This window comes from Hemibagrus wyckioides, linkage group LG04, assembly GCF_019097595.1.
Source record: "Hemibagrus wyckioides isolate EC202008001 linkage group LG04, SWU_Hwy_1.0, whole genome shotgun sequence".
Lineage (NCBI taxonomy): Eukaryota > Metazoa > Chordata > Actinopteri > Siluriformes > Bagridae > Hemibagrus > Hemibagrus wyckioides.
In genome coordinates this window covers 4,216,199-4,234,128 of record NC_080713.1, presented here as the reverse complement: position 1 = coordinate 4,234,128, position 17,930 = coordinate 4,216,199, and the positions used below count along the sequence as shown (strand labels likewise).

The 17,930-nt window shown below is 39.5% G+C and overlaps 1 protein-coding gene across 4 annotated transcripts in view; it reads right to left on the bottom strand.

The window, feature by feature from the left end:
• Positions 1-17,930, bottom strand: part of ptprq (protein tyrosine phosphatase receptor type Q) — a 56,942-nt gene that overhangs the window by 31,813 nt on the left and 7,199 nt on the right. For 3 of the 4 annotated variants that reach the window (XR_009204501.1, XR_009204502.1, XM_058388440.1), the window contains exons 10-24: positions 17,664-17,930; positions 16,572-16,702; positions 15,607-15,736; positions 13,476-13,629; positions 13,270-13,376; positions 11,181-11,278; positions 9,134-9,299; positions 7,799-8,059; positions 7,340-7,500; positions 5,556-5,667; positions 3,205-3,431; positions 2,211-2,280; positions 1,904-2,103; positions 529-763; positions 246-374 (exon numbers count right to left, since the gene is read on the bottom strand). Coding sequence is in view for 2 of the 4 variants with exons in the window: in XM_058388440.1 (XP_058244423.1) it covers positions 246-374; positions 529-763; positions 1,904-2,103; positions 2,211-2,280; positions 3,205-3,431; positions 5,556-5,667; positions 7,340-7,500; positions 7,799-8,059; positions 9,134-9,299; positions 11,181-11,278; positions 13,270-13,376; positions 13,476-13,629; positions 15,607-15,736; positions 16,572-16,702; positions 17,664-17,930 (2,448 nt within the window). In the remaining 2 variants the exon portion in view is untranslated. The remainder of the gene's footprint in view (positions 1-245; positions 375-528; positions 764-1,903; positions 2,104-2,210; positions 2,281-3,204; positions 3,432-5,555; positions 5,668-7,339; positions 7,501-7,798; positions 8,060-9,133; positions 9,300-11,180; positions 11,279-13,269; positions 13,377-13,475; positions 13,630-15,606; positions 15,737-16,571; positions 16,703-17,663) is intronic. The other variant, XM_058388441.1, reaches the window with a different exon arrangement.

Here is a 17,930-nt window from a genome sequence, read left to right as displayed (position 1 = left end):
CCCAACCCCTGATAAAACATCTGAATCCACTGATTTGGAGGGGTGTCCCAAAACTTTTGGCAGTATAGTGTATAACACTGTCGCCTTGTCAGTAAGTGTTCCAGGTAATTCAGGAGAATAAGTCAGTCTTTTTTAACAGTATTAACTTCATTTTATTCTCAGATGAGAAGATAGAGAGTATGTAGTAAATAGTTGAGGTGTGTTAGCAGTGTGATTTTGGGGTGATGTGTCATTCAGGAGGCTACCTGCAGGGCCGTGGAGTTGGATGACGTAGCTAAAACGTCCTGTGATGATGGTTGGAGACTCCCAGTTCAGGGAAAGAGATTTCGAGGTGATGTTCCATAAAGACAAATTCTGTGGAGAATCTTCAGGAGCTGCAACACACACACACACACACACACACACAAACAGAAAACTTACACAGGGAAAGCTGATCACTGTTACGTAAGAGCAGAGGAAATTCAGGCCAGTGATACTGTTACAGGGTGCCTCGATGTGTGTGTGTGTTGCAGCCCCTGAAGAGCATACCAGCTTCTGGCATGCGGACCATGGTGCTGGCAATTTGTCCCTCCCCATCGCTGGTGAAGGCGGACACCTCGAACACATAAGCTGTATAGGGGCGGAGCATGTCCATTCCCACTGTGATTGGCACATTCCAGATAGAGGCGGAAGGAATGGCTGACATGGTGAGAGGCGGCAATGCAGACGTTACGGAAGTTATGGAGGGGCTTGGAGTTCCACGGGACAGGAAATCTGCAGCATCCTACAACACACACACACACTGTGAACAGGCAAACTCTAATATTTTTAATTAAGCAGAAGTAGATATTGTATATCTATAGAAAAATATAATAATAATAATAATAATAATAATAATAATAGTAACGGTTATGAGCTTGTGTATGCAGAAAAGGGCAGATTACATAGTGTGTTACTCTGCTCTGTGCCACAACATAAGCAACAATTTAAAAAGATAAGTTTAATAGCATTTCACTGTGTACTGCAACAGCTACACTATATTGCCTATGTTTTGGGACGCCTGCCTTTACATGTACATGAATGTAATATGGAGTTGTCCCGCCCTTTGCAGCTATAATAGCTTCAACTCTTCTGGGAAGGCTTTCCACAAGGTTTAGGAGTGTGTTTATGGGAATTTTTGACCATTCCTCTAGAAGCATTATTTGTGAGGTCAGGCCCTGATGTTGGACAAGAAGGCCTGGCTCGCAGTCTCCGCTCTAATTCATCCCAAAGGTGTTCTATCAGGTTGAGGTCAGGACTCAGGTTGAGGCAGGCCAGTCAAGTTCCTCCACACCAAACTCACTCATCCATGTCTTTATGGACCTTGCTTTGGTCACTGGTGTGCAGTCATATTGGAACAGGAAGGGGTCATCCCCAAACTGTTCCCAAATAGTTTGGAGCATGAAATTGTCCAAAATGTCTTGGTATGAAGCTGAAGCATTAAGAGTTCCTTTCACTGGAACTAAGGGGCCGAGCCCAACCCCTGAAAAACAACACCTGAATTCAATGATTTGGACGGGTGTCCCAAAACTTTTGGCAATACAGTGTATATATGATTGAAATGACAATAAAATCCTCTCGTATTGTTTCTGAAGGCTTCTTTTAGAAAGCACTTGCTGGCCTTCATCCTATAGCCTGAGCTGGTTGGTGCGTAGGATCTGTAAGGTTTTTAAATAGGAGAGAAAATCATTTAAACAAAAAAAAACAAAAAAAAAAAAACAAGTCTGTAATTATTTCTCGGTGTGGACGTCCCAATAGCTCTGAAAATGGTTCTCCATAGACATATACTTTTTGGTCATTTTTCGTAAACAAATAATCCTGTAGTTGATTGTGGAGAAAGTGTGTAGTCTGTAAAGTAGATACAGTGAACAGAAAGCAGGCGTACGTTGCAGTGAGGCAGAGCTCCGTTCATGATCTCCTCGGCGTTGAGCTCCAGAATGCGGACCACCTGCCCGGTTCTGGCGTGTTTGGCTTTAACCGCAAACTTAGTGATGAGTCCATTAATGCGTACAGGCAAGAACCATTTCACAACCACTGAGGAGTGATTCTGAGCAAAAGCTGTGAGGTTTGTTACCATGCCAGGAGCTGCAGGAAAAGAACACACACACACACACACAAGCAAACTTTAAACCCATTCAGCACTTAAACACCTGTAGGCACAAACAGATTTAAATATCAGCAACATTTCTTACGAGCCTCTGCAGTTTTGAAGTAAAGTGACTGGCTGAAGGGTCCGACTCCTGCCTTATTCACTGCAGCAACCTGAAAGGAAAAAAGTAGAGCCAGAGTCAGTTGTAAAATAATAATAACATGCGGTTCAACTACACACACACACACACACGCTGCACCTTATACTGTTATACTGAACTAAAAACTAAAATCAACAGACGTCCTGTTTTGTCAAGGCTTGAAAGAATCCAGTAGAGAAATAATGAAAAGCTCACAGAGATCTATCATACATCCATAGATCTTTTTACCAGATAAATAATTAAGAGCAGGTGAATAATTTAAAGAGATCAATGGAATGGATGTCACTGGCAACTTTCCCACAGACAGTTTGAGTCTCTTTGCATGTCCTCTTTATACTGCACTTTACACACATTTAATTTAAACACACAGTATGTGTGTGTATCTTGTACATTCTGCAGCTTAACCGGCTATAAAACACATGAGGGTAATAAAACAGATACGAGTAATAAAAGGGAAAAAGTGGAAGCAAAAGTGGAGGAATATGTTGAGAATGGGAACCTGCTCCATTTGAGCAAAAGGTTGTAGAAGTGAACACTTTTTCCCTCTCACATAGTCAGATATGAAGATAAACAGAACCTGGGAGTGTTTTGGTTCCTCATGTAGTGAGCAATGTTCATTTATTCATTTCTTCATATTCAGTAGATGCTTTATCTTTTTTCATGGTCACAGTGGTTTAAAAGACTAAAGCAAGGTCAATAAAGACATGGATGAGTGAGTTTGGTGTGGAGGAACTTGACTGGCCTGCACATAGTCCTGACCTCAACTTGATAGAACACCTTTCAGTCCAAGAACACCAGTTCAATCCAATTTCATTCATGTAAACAATAGATACTCTCTCAAAGCAGCTTGGGATAAAGCTGAATGTAAATTAGAATCAGTAATGAACAAGCCAGACATGACAGTGATAAGAATAACAGATATAATTCAGTTTAATACCTTAATGTTATACGTTGCCCCTGGTGAGAGTGTGTTCAGCAGCGTTTCTGGGATGTCCAGGATCTTTGTGACCTCAGTGAAAACAGAGTCAGGATGTGGACACATTTCCTTGTATCTGATGACGAACGAGTGGATGCTGAGGTCAGGTGGAAGCGGCATCTTCCAGGAGAGGAGGATCCCATTCGAGCCCACTCGCTCTCCTTCTGGTTTAAAGGGTGCTGCAGGAACTACATGTACATGTATATGTATATATATTATTATACACAGGATTAGAAGTAATACAAACAATTTTTAAAGTCAGTACAATATCTGTAGGATATATGTAGGACAATCTAAAAATTTATTGTCAATTTACTTCTTATTTATTTCTTTTAATTACACCAGATAATTATTTGCATATTATTAATCATTAAGTTCATTAAAACATTTAGAGTAAAAATTCATCGTTTGAGATCTTTAAATGCATGAAGCACCTTTCTAAATGAATGTTTAAGGAATTACACTCTCTGTATTGTGCTATTACAGGAAAATAATCCAATATATTTATCATATACTACAACAATTCATCAATGATTGGTCAATGATCATTTTTTCTTTTATAAATAAATAACACATACTGTTTGATCAGTTTATAATTACATTTAATCCTATAAAACATCCATGAAAGAAATTACACTGTGTTGCCAAAAGTTTTGGGACGTCTGCCTTTAAATGAATGTAATATGGAGTTGTCCCGCCCTTTGCAGCTATAACAGCTTCAACTCTTCTGGGAAGGCTTTCCACAAGGTTTAGGAGTGTGCTTATGGGAATTTTTGGCCATTCTTCTAGAAGTCCTGACTCTAATACATTCCAAAGGTGTTCTGTGGGGTTGAGGTCAGGACTCTGTGCAGGCCAGTTTATGTGAATTTTTGACCATTCCTCTAGAAGCGCATTTGTGAGCTCATGTTGGATGAGAAGGCCTGGCTCGCAGTCTCTGCTTTAATTCATCCCAAGGGTGTTCTATGGGGTTGAGATCAGGACTCTGTGCAGGCCAGTCAAGTTCCTCCACACCAAACTCACTCATCCATGTCTTTATGGACCTTGCTTTGTGCACTGGTGTGCAGATATGTTGGAACAGGAAGGGGTCATCCCCAAACTGTTCCCATAAAGCATAAAATTGACCTCACAAATGTGCTTCTAGAGGAATGGTCAAAAATTCCCATAAACACACTCCTAAACCTTGTGGAAAGCCTTTCCAGGAGAGTTGAAGCTGTTATAGCTGCAAAGGGTGGGACAACTCCATAGTACATTCATGTGCATGTAAAGGCAGACGTCCCAAAACTTTTGGCAACACAGTGTATTTTACATCCAAGCGGTTGAATGTTTGCAGGATTTGCATAGAGTTAACACAGAAACCTGCAGATGAACTGGTTAGATTTTGGAATTGATCCAAATAGAGTGAATGTCACAGAAAGGTCAGATGCTGAAAGCATTTTTCTTCAATGACTTCCTACCTGTTATGTAATAAAATACATCTTAAGTGTTTTTCAGGCATACACATTAGTAAAGAGCATGTCATATCAGGGAGGGAATAAAAAAAAACATTGTTAGTGTTACAGAAAGGAAAATAATTGCCTGAGTGGCAGCCCTGGTATTAAATTTACTTATTGTTTCTTTCCAGCGCTATCGTGTGACTGAGCATTGTCTTCATGATGGTCAATGCCAGGTCCTGAATCATGGCCCTTTCACACAGTGTCTAACAGGACCATCAGCTTTTAAAGGAGCAGTCAGAGAGATGCTCTAACAGGACGTGATGATGACGACAGTACTGTGAGACTTCGGGGAAACTGAATTTCAAACTTAATCCACTCAAAAAATTAAGCTCTCAATAAACCAGATTTAAAGGTGCGGTATGTAATTGATAGAAGTGTTTCTAATAATATGTATTATATTACACATAGAATCGACATAAATATACATTGTCATACACTGTATGCTTCATAAGTTAATTTCAGGCCCAGAAATAAGTTTTCTAGCTCAGAAGTTAGCTCCACCTCTCAGCCAGAACAGAGCTATATGACTCTGTACTTTTTCTGAGAAGGCAAATCAGATGCATTAAGTACTTTATACAGCAGAGATGTTTGAGGACAAGGATTGTCAGTGTTTTTACTGTAAAGTCAATTCATCTCAAAGACTGCAGAAGGGGCCAGAAAATGACTAACCTCTGCTTTAAGATACACTTTAGACTACAGCAATTTTACAAAATTCTGTTAGAAAATGAATACACAAATGTGTAATTAATAAACAGTGGTTTTCCACACACTCCTAACACACACACACAAATTAAAATACCACATACCATACACACTCACCTGATTCAGCGGTGGTGATGGAGCGGCTCACAGCAGACCTCGTTCCTGAGGAGGCGACTATACCGACTGTTACTGTGTACTGTGTTCCTGGAGTCACACTGGACACATTGGCCTGTGACATAAACACACACACACACACACACACACAAACCACATACAACCATTTAAATTATTTGAACAAAATCAAAGCTCTAAGGAGATAAATCAGAACTATTTGACTTGAGGTAATATATAATATATCATCATCCAGGCTTTGACATGGACGACAGAAAACAGTCATGCTTTTCAAAATCATAAATGGGCAGATTGCCATAAGACAAACTGACCATAACTAGAAATCATTCTTCAGCTTGTCTCTCAAATGTTCCATGTAAAAGGCTCATTCAGCTCTACAACTGATCATTTGTCTGATTTCAAGTAATATTTTTTTATTAAGGCCTTTGATGATTTCTAGTTATGTGTCTGGATCCTGAATCAGGACGACTAAACATTTTAAATGAAGATGTACAATAAAAGTGCAAAAAGAACATCACAATCCGTCTTCAAGAGGTATGAAGAAAACTTGAAATTGTTAAGTAGACACACAAAAGAGGAGAAAAGTCAGGCTAGATAGATAGACAGACAGACAGACAGACAGACAGACAGAGACAGAAAATTGTCATTCTTCTACTGTGGGAAATGTGAGCCTTTGCCAACGTTTTACCCAGAGTTTGTGTGTGTGTGTGTGTGTTTATCTAAAGACAGCAAACCTGCTTCACCAACTGAATAGAAAAAAACATGAGCAAATTGTCATAATCAGACCTTCCTATTAAAACTAAGAACAGTGCCAAACATTTCAAAAAGTAAAAATAAACTAGATAGTGAGTGGTCAAATGGTAGAAAATGGCTGAAAGGGATGCTGGATGTGAGCAGGGGTCAGTATACATTTGTATATAAAAAGTTCTGGAAAGTTTCTCTTAAATGTTATTAAATCTTAGGACACAGAACAAACTAACACAACTCCAATAAACCAGCGATCTACATCTATACTGATATTACACACTAATTTAATAACCTACTGTGAACAGATCTTTGTATCGTGTTCACTTTCCGAGCGTTATAAATAACAGCCGTCTTAAAGTATATCGCACACTGACATAAATCCATGAGATATATAAGCAGGATAACAGGATTATTTTGACTGATGAGTTTAGGAAACCTAGAATTTATCATGATGGAAGAAAGTGATAATGTAACCTACAGCATATGAAATAAAGAAACTGAGCTACATCAAAGATGCATAAAGAGTCAGTCTCATCTTATCAGCCTGAACTGAACTGTGAGGTTCAATTTAGCGATTCTTCCATCACAGTGAACAGAGTGAGGCATGTCAGGTCTGGTGTCATGTCAGAAGTCTGGGCCTACCTGGACGCTGACACACAGGTAGAGGAGTATGAGCTGGCGCAGTGGCATAGCGGCGTCTCACCGAAAAAGAGGACCAAAGGCGAAGAAACAAAACCAGGCCTCGATGGACGAACTCTCCAGGCTTCAACCAACTACTGCACCACCACCACCACTACAAGTCATTAAACATTAACGATCCTCTCTTTCTCTCCCTCTCTCCCTATCCTACATTCTCCTAAACTCCTTAACTCCGCCCAGGTGATACAGATACCCTAGCACCTGACACCTGGCACATGAGAGCTGTACAGCTGAGTGCTTACATTTTAGGTGTGTGTGTGAAAAAACAAAACCAAACCACATGACTATAATTCATAGATATTCAGTAACATAGCATGAATGACCTGTACATGTCCGTCTGGTGTAGTTATCGTGGTCACATTGCCATGGTCTGGGGTAAGATGCACAGAATAGTGCTGATCACATCCGGAGGATGGCACCCAGTGGAGAGAGAACGAGCGAGGAGACACACTGACCACATGCACGTCTTCAGGAATAGCAGGGACTGAAACATACAAGCCTTAACTATGAATTGCAGAACAAGCATTACTGTATTAGAAATTATAAAAATTATATTATAGAAATTATATCAGTATTAGTAGATTCTTGCTCCACAGCCACCGTTATCTGTGGTGTACCTCATGGCTCCATTTTAGGTTCAATCTGATTTCCCTAGTAATCACACAAAAGCCATCTTCTCTAAGTCTTCTCTAAAAGATCATCACTTAAGGTGACATTTTTTATTTTTGAGCATTAACACAATACTGAAGGACTTTTTAAAAGCGTCCATTAAGCAGTGTAACCTGTGTGTACGGTAAGAGTGGCAGCTATCCCCTTCTGTGTGTTTCTGACTCGTTCCACACTGGCGTTGTAGGAGCAGCCGTCCCGCAGGCCGCTCGCTGTGTATTCCTGAGCGTCTGTGCTCACGCTGTACACCCAGCGGTGTGAATCGTTACTGACCGTCACCCTGTGGAAGTCAAAATGGCCGACAGCAACGTCCCAAGCCAGTGTGACGGATGAGGAGTTGAAGTGTGACAGAGAGAGAGAACACACGCCTGCAGGACCTGAAGGAAGGTTCAGACAAAAATCAATAACAAATACACATAAAGCGTATATCTACGAAACATTTTCACTGCATGCATACAACGGTCAGTCCTATACTGTCTTTAATCTCAGTTCTGATTGGCGTCAAAAGGCGTGGAATTATTTTCTATATGAGCTGTGCTGAAAAAATTCTCTTCATACTGTCGTTTCTATAGTAACTGTCCATTCACAAAATAATGTAATTGTTGATATGATGAAGCATCCTAGGATCAGACATTTATTTAGCATCTTTAGAAGGAGTCTCCAGTTTCAGTGCTTTGTAGCAGTCCGAGGTGAGATTTCCAGAATGGAGTTTTACATTTTCTTGGAAACCTGACAAACTTTTTTTGTGGACATTCCACACTGATAAATGTAACTAGAAACTGATAAAAATAAAATATTTTAGAAATATCCATCCATCCATTGTCTATACCTGCTTTATTCCTAATTAGGGTCATGGGGATCTGCTGGAGCCTATCCCAGCACACACTGGGATTTTAGAAATATATTTTATAATATTTAATGTCATATTTTAATAAATTATAACTGCTATCTTAAGCAAATAATTAAAAAAAATCTATTCTGGTAAATTTAATAGCAGTAATTTTCTACATAGGCAACGTTACATCACTACAGCACTGATTACTTTCCAATCACAGCAAACCTCCAGTCATAGTCCAGTATGCAAATATATTCCATTTACAATATTGCCTGTCTTCTGTTCTTCTGGAAATCTCTTATAACCAGTGTACCATCCATCCATCCATCCATTCATCAGGATCATGGTGGATCTGTAGCCTATTCTGGGAACACTGGGAATGAGGTGGGAATGAACCCTGAATAAGATGCCAGTCCTCTGAAGAGCACCATGACGACACACACATATTCACACACTCTTACACACCTTGAATTAAGGTAGTTTAGCCAATCCACCCATGTTTTTTGGGAGCCCGTGTGCCTTCAGTATATCAGCACTACAGTGTGACTACAGTTTTGACATACTTTAATAACAGACCATCCCTCTCTCTGGAAAACTCTATTGTTGGAACTCTTACTAGTGGAGAAGTTCTTGCTGACAGTCTGGCTGAAATCTTCTCCCAGGAAGGACTGGATCTCAAACTCGTAATCACTTCCTGGGATGAGGTCAGTTATCCTCATGTGGTTGCCATGGACGATGATTCGGCGACGAAGAGAATTGTCCATATGGAGAGCGTAAAACAACTGCAGGGGAAGAGGGAACATTAGGAAATATGGGTCCAATTTGTTGCTATATTTTTTAATTTTTATATATAATGTACATGTACAATGAGATTGAGTGTCCGGTTTCCTGCTGAAGCTGTGATACATACATGGTTGCAAATATAATCGATATATACAACATACTATATACAATATACGTTTATTCAGTGGACATTTATTTCAGAACTGATTTGGAACAGGGTTACATTTTATTACATTACATTTCCAGGGAACCTGGAAAATTTTAGCCACCGAACATTTGCGTGCTAGATTAGATAGCTAACTTAGCAAATGTTATCTAGTGATCAGTCCAGTTATTATGGCTTTGGTTTATGTTTACAAGTTTGGTTAAAATATTGTATATATATATATATATATATATATATATATATATATATATATATATATATATATATAAAAAGAGAGAGAGCACGTATGATGATCACAATCGCTGGTGAGAGCTGGAACTCTTAATCCTTCTGACATGCAAAAAAAAGATCTTAAAAAATCTTATTAGCTGGCTAGTGATTTAAGAGGGCATTTTTTTATGAGGACAAGCACAAGTTCAAAAGTATTAAATATTTTTATACCCGTGAAGATACACTATATTGCCAAAAGTTGGATTCTGGTGTTGTTTTTCAGGGGTTGGGCTCGGCCCCTTAGTTCCAGTGAAAGGAACTCTTAATGCTTCAGCTTCATATCAAGACATTTTGGTCAATTTCATGCTCCCAACTTTGTGGGAACAGTTTGGGGATGACCGCTTCCTGTTCCAACATGACTGCACACTAGTGCACAAAGCAAGGTCCATAAAGACATGGATGAGTGAGTTTGGTGTGGAGGAACTTGACTGGCCTGCACAGAGTCCTGACCTCAACCCTATAGAACACCTTTGGGATGAATTAGAGCGGAGACTGTGAGCCAGACCTTCTCGTCCAACATCAGTGCCTGACCTCACAAATGCGCTTCTAGAGGAACGGTCAAAAATTCCCATAAACACACTCCTAAACCTTGTGGACAGCCTTCCCAGAAGAGTTGAAGCTGTTATAGCTGCAAAGGGCGGGACAACTCCATATTACATTCATGTGCATGTAAAGGCAGACGTCCCAAAACTTTTGGCAATGTAGTGTATGTGTCTACCAAATATGAAAACATGCCCCCTACACACAAGCACACACACACCCACACACACACACAATCTTGTTGTTTGTCTCTCGCTGTGTGGTATAAAGCGTGTTTGGGGTTGTGTATTATTGAGGGCGTCAGTAACCTGAGCAGGTAAGGCAGTGAGGCGTTGCTAGGCAACGTTTCAGGTGAGGCAGTGAATATGAAAGTTTAAATAGGTGCCCTGCTTACCCCAAAAACCCCTTTAATGTAACACACACACACACACACTTACTAAGAAAATCATAAAGGATTATTCAGAAAATCCTTTACATGGCACTCCATCCTGTACAGCTGGGTGCAAAAACTTTGACACCTTTACTTGGTAAAATGATTAAAATGATAAAGTTAATTCCAGTTAGACATTTCAAGTAGGAACAAATGATATCTTCTGAAATCTTTTCACGGCTTAAATATAAATTAACAAAGTAAACCTGCTTTAATAAGCACATTTAAATAATTTATCGAGCACAGGCTAACAGAATTGCAAACTTCTTTCTGAGGAGAAACTGCTGATTTAGACTCATTAACTGTAATATTTAGGCTGTGTATTTGTCATGTTATAAATATGTAATAAAATAAACAGCATTAAATGAACCCAAAAAACAAAAAGGGATATAAACTTTTGCTCTGGTATGAATTGATACCATATCTGTATATCTTCCCACTTCTGCATGGTGTCTGAGGTGTACGTGTTCGTACCCTGTAGCCGGTCACTCGTCCGAGCGGTCGTGTCCAGGTGATGTACATGGCATTTCCTTCCTGCTCAATAAAGGTGATGGCATCAGGAGGTGCTGGAACTACAGCATAAAAACTGATAAGGAAGAAGAACAAATACAAATCACCTAGCTAAATGTGGGAGTGTGTGTGCAAAGGCACAAAGCTGTCAAGAGAATTTACCCTTTTGCACCCCTGGTTACATTTGTTGTTAATCTCACACTAAAAGAAGATAGAGAAGGCTAGCGTCTAGCTGAAGTGAATTTATTCTAAGAAAATGAATTTAATAGATAGAGAATATAAAAAGTGGCACATAAGACAGTATTGTGTGCTTTAAAATAAATGATATACAGTATAATGGTTTTATTAATCATCGGTGGACTGGAGAGTAAAGCTCAACAAGAAAAGAGTAAATAATTTTGTTCATAAAGAAGTGTATTAAATATTTATAAATATATGTAACCTAGCCAAGTAACAGAATAAGAATAACAATAATACTGGCTTTCTTTATCCACTGCTTCATGCATATACTGACCTAAAAGCTCTGGCTCTGTGTGAAAAGTCTCAAATTTTTACACTCAAACTGCATCAACTCACCACTATAATGTGGATTAAAACAATTAGAGTGGACGCTGTTCTTAATATCAACACTGATATGAAATAAAAATTTAAATAAAAAAAAATTTAAACAATTAAAAGAAATAAATTCTAAAAATGTAAAAAAAAAAAAAATTAAATAAAAAAATCTATAAACATATTTTTAATTAATTAATTAAATGAATAAATAAAAATGCACACTTTTGTAAATATATAAATCTGTAAATATGCAATATAGGTAAAACAGACATAATAAAAGTTAAAATACAGAAATTTATTTGTAATTTGTTTGTTCTCACCACTATAATGTGCATTAAAACAATTAGAGTGGACGTTGTTCTTAATATTAACACTGATATGAAATAGAAAATTTAAACTGTAAAAAATGTAAACAATTAAAAGAAATAAATTCTAAAACTATATTTTTAATTTAATAATTAAATAAAAATTAATAAACACACTTTTATAAATAAATAAATAAATAAATAAATAGAAATTTAAAAATGTATACTTTTGTAAATTTGTAAATCTTTCATTTTAACTCCCTAAACTTGGTCAATTAATCAAAACTAATGTTCATTGTTTATATTAAAGGTAAAACAGACATAATAAAAGTTTAAATACAGAAATTAATTTTTTTATTTGTTTGTTATTGTCATTTATTTGTACCTCCTGAACCCTTCAGTGCTATAGTGAAAGCTCTGAGAGCTCCTGTCCTGTAGGGAGCACTGTACATCCACACAGTTCACCAGATCAATCCGAAAATCAGACAAAAGACACCCCAGACAAAGCCCCAAAGTCCCCTGCATGTTCTGATTAAGTTAAACTGATTATGTAAATGAATTAGGGACTTTTCTGATTTCCGACCAAGCCACCGTCCCTGATCTGTAAGTCATTAGTAGAGGTGATAATGTGGGATATGACACACAAGCAAAACAGGTTTAATTTGTAAAACTCTGAACTTTATTTTTCTTATAAAGCACAGCTTTTGTGTATTTTTTATTTGTTTCTGCAGGGTGTAAATGGAAATTAAATAATTGTGGTCTTTACCACTTTTTTATGGAAAATCCTAAGCAAATGAACATATTCTGAATAGAGACAAATTCCTTTTATTGAAATGTTTTTTAAACAATTATAAGACTAGTAAGAACATTTCCTGATAATTTAATCTAAATTTATGGCATTTAGGCAGAGGCCCTTATCCAGAGTGACTTACAAGTTAGCTCATTTTATACAATTAAGGCTTAACAAACAAACAAAAAAACAAACAAACAAAGAATAAAAATAGAATAAGTTTAACAAATGAAATGAGTAAAAGAAAAGTAAGAGATATGCTTAATGATATTATATTTGCTCTATAATCATTATAATAAGAATTATTAGATAATTTAGTTTATTCAAGATATCTTCGCTCTGTCCGATATTGTTGCTCTGTGTTTGTGTGTGTGTGTGTGTGTGCACTGATATCTCTACTCACATGTATTAAGGGAAAGTGCGGTGGGAAAACTGTGTCTCTCTCCACTGACACTTATCACCTCGACAGTGTAAACAGTCCCAGGAGGAAGACGCTCAAAGTTATACCACCTGGAGAGGAAATAAATTCCTCCATTCATTATTTACACACAGAAGCTAAATAAAATTTAAAAAAATACCTGAAGAATGAAGTGATTTCTGAGTTCATACCTCTCATCAGAGACACTGAGCTTCATCTGCAGGTTGTAGGTGGAGTTTTTGAGGGACAGAATGAAAGCGTTACACAATCCTGGTCCCTCTTTCCAGCTCACACTCAGGGATGATGATGTCCTCTGAACGGGCGCTAAAGTGACCGAGCTAGGGACTAGAGGTGAGGAGATATGGGGAAAAAATATCATACACTATACTGCCAAAAGTATTCGCTCACCCATCCAAATAATCAGAATCAGGTGTTCCAATCACTTCCATGGCCACAGGTGTATAAAATCAAGCACCTAGGCATGCAGACTGTTTTTACAAACATTTGTGAAAGAATGGGTCGCTCTCAGGAGCTCAGTGAATTCCAGCGTGGAACTGTGATAGGATGCCACCTGTGCAACAAATCCAGTCGTGAAATTTCCTCACTCCTAAATATTCCACAGTCAACTGTCAGCTGTATTATAAGAACGTGGAAGTGTTTGGGAACGACAGCAACTCAGCCCCGAAGTGGTAGGCCACGTAAACTGACGGAGCGGGGTCAGCGGATGCTGAGGCACATAGTGCGAAGAGGTCGCCAACTTTCTGCAGAGTCAATCGCTACAGACCTCCAAACTTCATGTGGCCTTCAGATGAGCTCAAGAACAGTGCGCAGAGAGATTCATGGAATGGGTTTCCATGGCCGAGCAGCTGCATCCAAGCCATACATCACCAAGTGCAATGCAAAGCGTCGGATGCGGTGGTGTAAAGCACACTGCCACTGGACTCTAGAGCAGTGGAGGCGCGTTCTCTGGAGTGACGAATCGCGCTTCTCCATCTGGCAATCTGATGGACGAGTCTGGGTTTGGCGGTTGCCAGGAGAACGGTACTTGTCTGACTGCATTGTGCCAAGTGTAAAGTTTGGTGGAGGGGGGATTATGGTGTGGGGTTGTTTTTCAGGAGCTGGGCTTGGCCCCTTAGTTCCAGTGAAAGGAACTCTGAATGCTTCAGCATACCAAGACATTTTGGACAATTCCATGCTCCCAACTTTGTGGGAACAGTTTGGAGCTGGCCCCTTCCTCTTCCAACATGACTGTGCACCAGTGCACAAAGCAAGGTCCATAAAGACATGGATGACAGAGTCTGGTGTGGATGAACTTGACTGGCCTTCACAGAGTCCTGACCTCAACCCCATAGAACACCTTTGGGATGAATTAGAGCGGAGACTGAGAGCCAGGCCTTCTCGTCCAACATCAGTGTGTGACCTCACAAATGCGCTTCTGGAAGAATGGTCGAAAATTCCCATAAACACACTCCTAAACCTTGTGGACAGCCTTCCCAGAAGAGTTGAAGCTGTTATAGCTGCAAAGGGTGGACCGACGTCATATTGAACCCTATGGATTAGGAATGGGATGTCACTTAAGTTCATATGCGAGTCAAGGCAGGTGAGCGAATACTTTTGGCAATATAGTGTATATCTATTATATTGCCAAAAGTTTTGGGACACTCCTCCAAATCATTGAATTCAGGTGTTGTTTTTCAGGGGTTGGGTTTGGCCTCTTAGTTCCGGTGAAAGGAACTCTTAATGCTTCAGCTTCATACCAAGACAATTTGGAGAATTTCATGCTCCCAACTTTGTGGGAACAGTTTGGGGATGACCCCTTCCTGTTCCAACATGACTGCACATCAGTGACCAAAGCAAGGTCCATAAAGACATGGATGAGTGAGTTTGATGTGAAGGAACTTGACTGGCCTGACCTCAACCTGATAGAACACCTTTGGGATGAATTAGAGCGGAGACTGCGAGCCAGACCTTCTCGCCCAACATCAGTGACTGACCTCATCAGTGTGCTTCTAGAGGAACGGTCAAAAATTCCCATAAACACACTATTCCCACAATCCTTGTGGAAAGCCTTCCCAGAAGAGTTGAAGCTGTTATAGCTGCAAAGGGCGGGACAACTCCATATTACATTCATGTGCATGTAAAGGCAGACGTCCCAAAACTTTTGGCAACACAGTGCAATTCATTTTAAAAACAAACAAACAAACAAAAAAAAAGAAGAGGTCATTTTAAAAACAGAGCATATTTGTCAGCAGTTTCTAAGCAAGCCCATATATTGTGATGAGTATTGTGTGACAAAACCTTCTTTATGTATGGTGAACATACAAGCTCTGATGGGGAGGAAAACAGGCGCACTGTCTCTGAAAGACTCCTTTTCTGTGCGCACTGAGATGTTACACAGCCTTCCTGCGATCACACCATCAATCACTGCCCTAGTCTCAGACACTTTCTGTACCTGCAGGATACACACACACACACAGCTTTATTTACCCAATGCAACTATGCAAATATTAAGCACATTAGTAAATAAGCCACATTAATTTTACTGAAATTATATGAGGTTTTTATTTTTATATTCATATTTACACTGTGTTAAAATGCATGTGTTTAGCATAAAATAAGTTATGAAATTTTATGAATTTAACCAGAAATAACTATAAACAAAATAAAATAGTTGTTAGTATGACTAAAATGAATGGATCCCCTCTCTATAGTCTCCAACCTATATTAAAGGTAAATACACAGATTATAATGTTTTAATGTCTTTATAAACCGGCTACACTTAATAATGCTGTAGGGTGGAACTGGACACTGATCCTCATCCTTATTTCAGCCTTTTGCTAATTTTCTGGACTTGAAGATGATCCCCCATTTGGAATCAAAGGTACACTAAAACAGAAACAGTTCAATAAAAGGAAAGAGGTAGTAGACACGGGTAGTAGAGGGCACTAAAATACATACGGCTCCTTTAATATTTATGGCATTTGCCTTTATCCAGCGCGACTTACATTTTTATCTCATTTTATACAACTGAGCAATTGAGGGCCTTGCTCAGGGGCCCAGCAGTAGCAGCTTGGTGGATGTGGGATTTGAACTCACAACCTTCCAATCAGTAGACAAACAATTTACAGTACACCCCACCCCACCCCCGCACGCACACGCACGCACACGCACGCACACGCACGCACGCACGCACACACACACACACACACACACACACACACACACACACACACACACACACACACACACACACACACACACACACACACTTCTACAAAAGAGCTTACCATAACTTTGTCAGTACAGCCCAGGCAAAGCACTTCATACGCAAGTTCATGGCCTTGTGCTCGATCCCACAGCACTTCCACTGAATGGTCAGTCACAACACCGGCACCCACCCGCACTGGAGGAGCAAGACCTGTACACACACACACACACACAAACACATATACGCATTTGTCTTACTAGTTAATGCTATGCAAGAACTAATTCTAACTTTAATCTTTACTTCAGTGATTGAAATAAACCCTTTTACATAAAGGAAATGAAAGCTAATTAAACAAAAGCAGTAAAAAAACGTGGACAAAGTCAAATGTCCCTACAAGATCAATTTTGTATGATATTCCTATCTTTGTGAGGACAGTTTATCAAGATTATCTTGATGAATATCTGAAGAATTAGGTCACTGTTTAGTTGCCACTTAGTGTTCTCATATCAGCTCACCGTGAGCTTTGCCTTTTATGGAGTTTTGTGGGCATGGCTTAATGTTAATCGCATTTAATAAATGAGTACAAAAAAAATCAGTGTACACTAATCAAGCATAACATTATGACCACTGAGAGTTTAAGTGAATAAGACTGATGATCTCCTCATCATGGCACCTGTTAGTGGGTGGGATATATTAGGCAGCAAGTCAACATTTTGTCCTCAAAGCAGGAAAAATGGGCAAGCGTAAGGATCTGAGCGAGTTTGACGAAGGGCCAAATTGTGATGGCTAGACCACTGGATCAGAGCATCTCCAAAACTGCAGCTCTTGCGGGGTGTTCCCAGTTTGCAGTGGTCAGTATTTATCAAAAGTGGTCCAAGGATGAAACAGTGGTGAACTGGTGACAGGGTCATGGGTGGTCAAGGCTCATTGATGCACGTGGGGAGTGAAGGCTGGCCAACAGACGAGCTACTGTTGCTCAAATTGCTGAAGAAATTAATGCTGGTTCTGATAGAAAGGTGTCAGAATACACAGTGCAGGACGGGTCAGGGCTGTTTTGGCAGCAAAAGGGGGACCAACACAATATTAGGCTGGTGGTCATAATATTATGCCTGATCGGTGTATCTGCTTTCACAAAGTTATTCTGATTTATTCTCCGTTAGCTTTCACTCACAGGTTCTAACCGGGAGCAAAGTGAAGCCGTCACTGCTCATGCCTCTACTGGTGACAAACAGCTGGAACTCATACACTGTTCCTGGACTCAGATTTCCCACCACTGCTTTACTGGTCCCGATACCACTGGACATTGGAATCCAAGTGCTGACCCTGCTGTAAGTTATAGCAAGACCATCATAAACACCTCTCGTGGGCATCTGCACAAACAAGACCACAGAGTCCTTGTCCACTGCATACGGGACGGCGTCTCGGACCATCTGAGGTT